General features: G+C 60.9%; 1 protein-coding gene across 2 annotated transcripts in view; it reads left to right on the top strand.

Moving 5' to 3' along the window:
- Window positions 1-1,200: 1,200 nt before the first annotated feature.
- UNCX (UNC homeobox) overlaps window positions 1,201-5,000 on the top strand; it is a 4,791-nt gene continuing 991 nt past the window's right edge. The window contains exons 1-4 of one of the 2 annotated variants that reach the window (XM_075767538.1): window positions 1,405-1,544; window positions 2,404-2,504; window positions 2,632-2,807; window positions 4,490-5,000. The exon at window positions 4,490-5,000 is cut by the window's right edge and continues 991 nt beyond it. In XM_075767538.1, coding sequence (XP_075623653.1) covers window positions 2,438-2,504; window positions 2,632-2,807; window positions 4,490-5,000 — 754 coding nt within the window. In that variant the 5' untranslated portion in view covers window positions 1,405-1,544; window positions 2,404-2,437. Of the gene's footprint in view, window positions 1,545-2,403; window positions 2,505-2,631; window positions 2,808-4,489 lie in introns of both variants that reach the window. The other variant, XM_075767537.1, reaches the window with a different exon arrangement.

Raw genomic sequence — 5,000 nt, 5'->3', positions numbered from 1 at the left:
CTTGGAAAGTGTTTCTCTAAGCAGGCTCTACGGGAGAGGGCACAAAACTGGGGGTCCCCAGCCCCGCGCTTTGCCGGAGAACGGTCCCTTTAATTATTAACGGGGGAAAATATTTGGGTGAAAACTTCTACGGGGACGTAATTTAATTAGGACAAATTTGGCGGCTGTTTGGAAGCTGTTAATGACTGGCGGGGCGAAGTGCGGGGTGTGTGATGGGCTGCTTTTCCTGGCGGGGCGGGTGGGGTGGTAAGAGGGGAGGGATGGGAACTTTATTTGGGTTTGATCCCCCCCCGCCCCCCTTTAGGGAACAGAGGCTGCTCCTGGTTGTGGCTGCGCTCACAATTCAAGGGTTGTGGTTGCTGCTGGGGAGGGGGGTGTCCGTGGCCGAATCGATAGGAGATTGCATTAATTATGATTTCGATTGATATGCTCAAATCTCCTTCTAAACGCTGCAAACGGCTCTTCCCTTTCTTTCTTTTTTTTTTTTTTTTCCCCCCATTTTTTCCCTCTGCCCCCCTCCCCTCTCCCCTGTTATAGAGCCGGAGAGGAGATGAAAAGGCTTGTAGTTTTAAATTCAATGTGACAGCTCTGGAAAGAGCGGATGATGAATCTCCTATTATTGGATCAGTCTATTTGCCGCTCAATGTCTCTCTGTAATTGGAGCAACATCACTTTAAAGGTTCAGAGAGTAGAGCATTTCTGGTGAAAAATCCCCACAACACGCTGGTGAATGTTTTAAAGGGAAATCTATTAGTGATTTGGAGAGGGGAGGGGACAAGGGGGAAGAGGGTGGGTAGGAGGGATGGGGGGGGGGGCTCTGTGTGTGTGTAACTCCGGCTGTTTAGTATTTAACCGGGTATCAGGCAGATCCGTGAGTTCCCCTCCGCCCCCCCCCCCCCGCCCCCTCCCCTGCCCGCCCGGCCCCCGCCGCCCTCCTCGGGCTGGAGTTCGTATCAAAGCCCCCCTTGTCTTGTTGTGACAGCTCTGATATTGTTTATTGAGGCTGGATGTCAGGTATAATTAGCAATCGATATGGAAAACGTTTGCTCCCCACACTGGCACGTCTCTGACGTCAGGACCGATTAACGTTTCTTATTGGTCCCAAATTCCCCCAGCCTGAGCTAATTATTGGGAGCCTGATGTTGATAAAGTTAAAGCGCCCGGGCGCCCTGCAGCATGAGCCCCTCGCCGCGCCGCCTCCTCCTCCTCCTCCGGCAGCAGCACCCCCGGCCCCAGCCGCCCCGCCGCCAGCACCCCCAGCCCCGCCGGCACCCCCCGCGCTAGAGCCGCCCCCATGATGGACAGCCGCATCCTGGAGCATCCCCATGCCCAGTTCGGGGGTATGGTGGGTTTCCCTTACCCGCTCGGTCACCACCACGTCTACGAGCTGGCCGGGCACCAGCTGCAGTCGGCGGCCGCCTCCGTCCCCTTTTCCATCGATGGATTACTGAGCGGCTCCTGCGCCGCCTCCGTGGTCAACCCGGCGCCGCTCATCCCCTCCGGCTGCGGGGTGAGCGGGGACAGCCAGCCCTTCAAGCTCGCAGGTAGGAGCGGCCCCGTGTCCCCGTCGTCCCCCCCCCGCCCTGCCCCGACCGCCGCTCTCCCTCCGGAGCGTGTCAGCGCGGAGGAAGAAAAGCACCGCGGCCCACCCCCCTGCATCCCCAGCTGCGGATATTGGGGTGCCTGGAGGGGGGGGGCGGCTGTTCTGGACCCCCCCGGGGAGGGGGTGGGCAGGATGGGGCGGGGGGCCCGGGCAGAGCGCCGGAAACATCCCCCCTTCCCACCGGCGCGGGGCCACGCGTGTGCCCTGAACAATAGCGGGCCCGGCCCGGTGCCTTCCCCAAAGTTCATCTCTGGGGTGGGGGCTCGGATCAAGCCGTTAAAGAAAATAAATAATCGGAATCACTGGAGTTCAGGGGATGAAGAGTGGTAATTATTTTTTTACGATTTAAGGGAAGGGAAGCGCTCTCCTTCCCTCCCCACCGGCCTGTGGCACCGCTATTGTTCGGCTATTAAAACACTCCGTCGCCCCAACATCCTTTTTATCAATCTTGGAACAACCCCCCTCTGCACCTGAACTAAAGAAAAAATATTATTATTAATTTCCGCACCTGGGGGAAAACGTTAGGAGAGGGGGTAAATCCCCAGCCCGGAGGTGTACGTACTCAGAGAGGCTGCGAGCACCCCAGACCCACGCCCGCCCGTGACCGGGGGTCTGTGGGAGGCCCGGGGGCCGCCCTGCCCTCGGGGCCCCGCGTGGGACCGGGCCGTGAGCTGCGGTCACGCAGGTGCTCCGGGGGGGTCTGTGGGAGGGAAAGAGGGGGGGGCTTTAATTTTTTTTTTTTTAATGAAACCTTTGGTGGCTGGAGCAAATATTGGAACTTCTCTCTCTCTCTCTGCCAGCTGAGTGCCTGTGGAGAGCTTCCTTCAGGAATAAATGTTCTGTAAAGTACATTTTCGGAGGAGGCGAGGGCAGATCGGGTTCCTCCCCATTTTTAGCGCAGGTGTGTGTATAATCCCGCTCTTTTACCAACGCTGCCGAGCACAAAAGTTAAAAGGCTCCTGTGAATGGCAGGGAGGGGGGGAGAAGGCCTATCTTCCTGGGAGCTGAGGGTATTTCTGCTTTTTCAGACTCGGGTGACCCGGACAAAGAAAGTCCTGGCTGTAAAAGAAGACGAACGCGCACCAATTTTACTGGCTGGCAGCTCGAGGAGCTGGAAAAGGCGTTTAATGAGAGTCATTACCCGGACGTGTTTATGCGAGAGGCTCTGGCTCTCAGGCTGGACTTGGTGGAGTCCAGAGTGCAGGTAAAAACCGTGTGTGTCTTCCTCCCCCCCTCATCCTGCTCCGTCTCCTCCCTGCGCCGAGTGGTCCCCGGGGAGGACCCGCATCCCCGCTCCGGGACGGGCCCTGCGCGACCGGGCCCGCAGCCCCGCTCCTCCCGGTCCTCTCCTTTTGTTTCCCTGCCTTGGTCCTTGCTGGTTTATTTCCTTATTATTCTTTATTAAAAAAAAAATCTTTCAAACGAGCCCCGAAGAGTGGCATCCCAGCCTGGCTTCCCTAAACCTTCTTTTAATATATTTTTCCACTGTAAACATTTTTCTTAAATGAGCCAAGGGTGAAAAATTAGCATGCAAATATGAGGCTTAATCACGGGCCAGGGTACGCTGGAGAACGGTAATGAAGCTCGTAGGTGCATCGAGAGTGTGTGGAACTTGTAAAACTTAATTTTAACGAACTGCTCAGGCCCCCGGCCGTACGGGATGGGGGACCATCTATTTCCTTTAATTGTTCTTGGGGAAAAAAAAAAAAAAAGGGATTTGAGGCGGGGGATGCGGGCGCGATGCGGGCTGGCCGTTGGATCTCCAGACGCTGTTTTATGCCGCGGTGGCTGCGAGCGGGCGGCGAGGCCGAGCCGGCGGCTCCGCTCCGCGTCCTGCCGGGCTGCTCCGGCCGGGAGCCCGCGGCCGTGCGGGGCGGATCGGCTCGGTGCGGTGCGATGGGGCTGGGCAGCTTCGGTGGGCCGCGTGTGCGGGGGGAATGCGTCCTTAAACCCCTCTCGGGCGGCGGGGCTGGTCTCCCCGGAATGAGCTGATGCCGCTTGCCGGGGTTCCTCCATCAGCTTTGTCTCACGGTGTCTTTCCGCTCCGGCTATGAGAGCGTTCTCTGCACCGTGCCCGTGGGCTCGGGAGCCTGCAAGGCTCTCCCGGGGGCGGCTGGAGCCTCGACGGGCGGAAGGAGCCGGGATATGGTCCCTGAAATCCCCGCGGTGCTGGGGTCGTGCTTCCCGCACCAACGCAGCCGCCGGGAACCGCCGCTGCCGGCAGCCCCGGAGGGACGCGTGTGCCCCGCGGACTGCGCGGCCGGGGAACCGCCGGAGCAGAAAGGATTAAATTGAAATTTGTTTTCCTTCCCATAATCTGTAACAAACACAACGAAACCCCATTTTTGGGCTGATCTAACCCCCTCTGCTCCGGCGCCCGGGACGGGCAGGAGGCCCAGGCCCCGCTCCGCCCGGGTCAGGCGATGGCCCCTCTCCGCCGCCCCGACCTTCGGCCCTCTCATTGTGCTCTGCTTTATTGCATTTTGTGCGCTGCTGCGGCGGGATCAGGCCCGGCTCCGCAGGCCAGGGCTCCGGCTGGTGCTTCTGCACCCCTCGGCCGCGGGGAAGAGCCGGGGGGGGCTGTGTTACCCCTCCCTGCTGCGGGCAGGGTGCAGCGTGTGTGTGCGTGAGTGTGCACCCCTCCTTGCTTTTTTTTTTTTTTTTTCCTTTTTTCCTTCTACCCTGTTAAAGAAGTGTGGACATGTCTTCCTGTCCCCTCCCTTGCTCTCCGTCTCGCAGACTCCAGGTCCCGTGGATGGGGGCTGCCGGCACCTCGAAGGGTGGACGGGGGGAGGCCCGAGCTGCGCTTCTCCCTCCCCCCTGCCCTGGCCACCGCGGGGGGCCGGTGCGCTGGGTGTTAATTGCTTCTCGTTGTTCGGTGTGTAGGTCTGGTTCCAAAACCGCCGGGCCAAATGGAGAAAGAAAGAGAACACGAAGAAGGGCCCGGGGCGGCCGGCTCACAACTCCCACCCCACGACGTGCAGCGGGGAGCCCATGGACCCTGAGGAGATCGCCCGCAAGGAGCTGGAGAAGATGGAGAAGAAGAAGCGCAAGCACGAAAAGAAGCTCCTCAAAAGCCAAAGCCGCCACCTGCACTCGCCCAGCGGCCTCTCCCTGCACAGCACGCCCAGCTCAGACAGCGACAGCGGCGGCGGGGGGGGCCTCTCGCCCGCCCCGCCCGAGGCCAAGCCCCGCGGGCAGCCCCCGCCGCACCACCCGCCGCCCCCCGCCGCCGCCGCCCCCTCCGAGCCGCCCCCCGGCACCTGCGACCAGACGGCAGAGCCCTTCTACCCCAGCCAAAGAAGCGGGAGCGGGCGGCTCCAGCGCCCGCCCGACAAGGACTGCGCGGCCGCCCCGTCGGGGGACGGCAGCGGGGGCGCGGGGGGGCCCCGCGGCG

Source organism: Balearica regulorum, chromosome 15 (genome assembly GCF_011004875.1).
Source record: "Balearica regulorum gibbericeps isolate bBalReg1 chromosome 15, bBalReg1.pri, whole genome shotgun sequence".
Classification (NCBI taxonomy): domain Eukaryota; kingdom Metazoa; phylum Chordata; class Aves; order Gruiformes; family Gruidae; genus Balearica; species Balearica regulorum.
The sequence above is the reverse complement of the archived record's forward strand: the minus strand, read 5'-3'. Positions and strand labels throughout refer to the sequence as shown.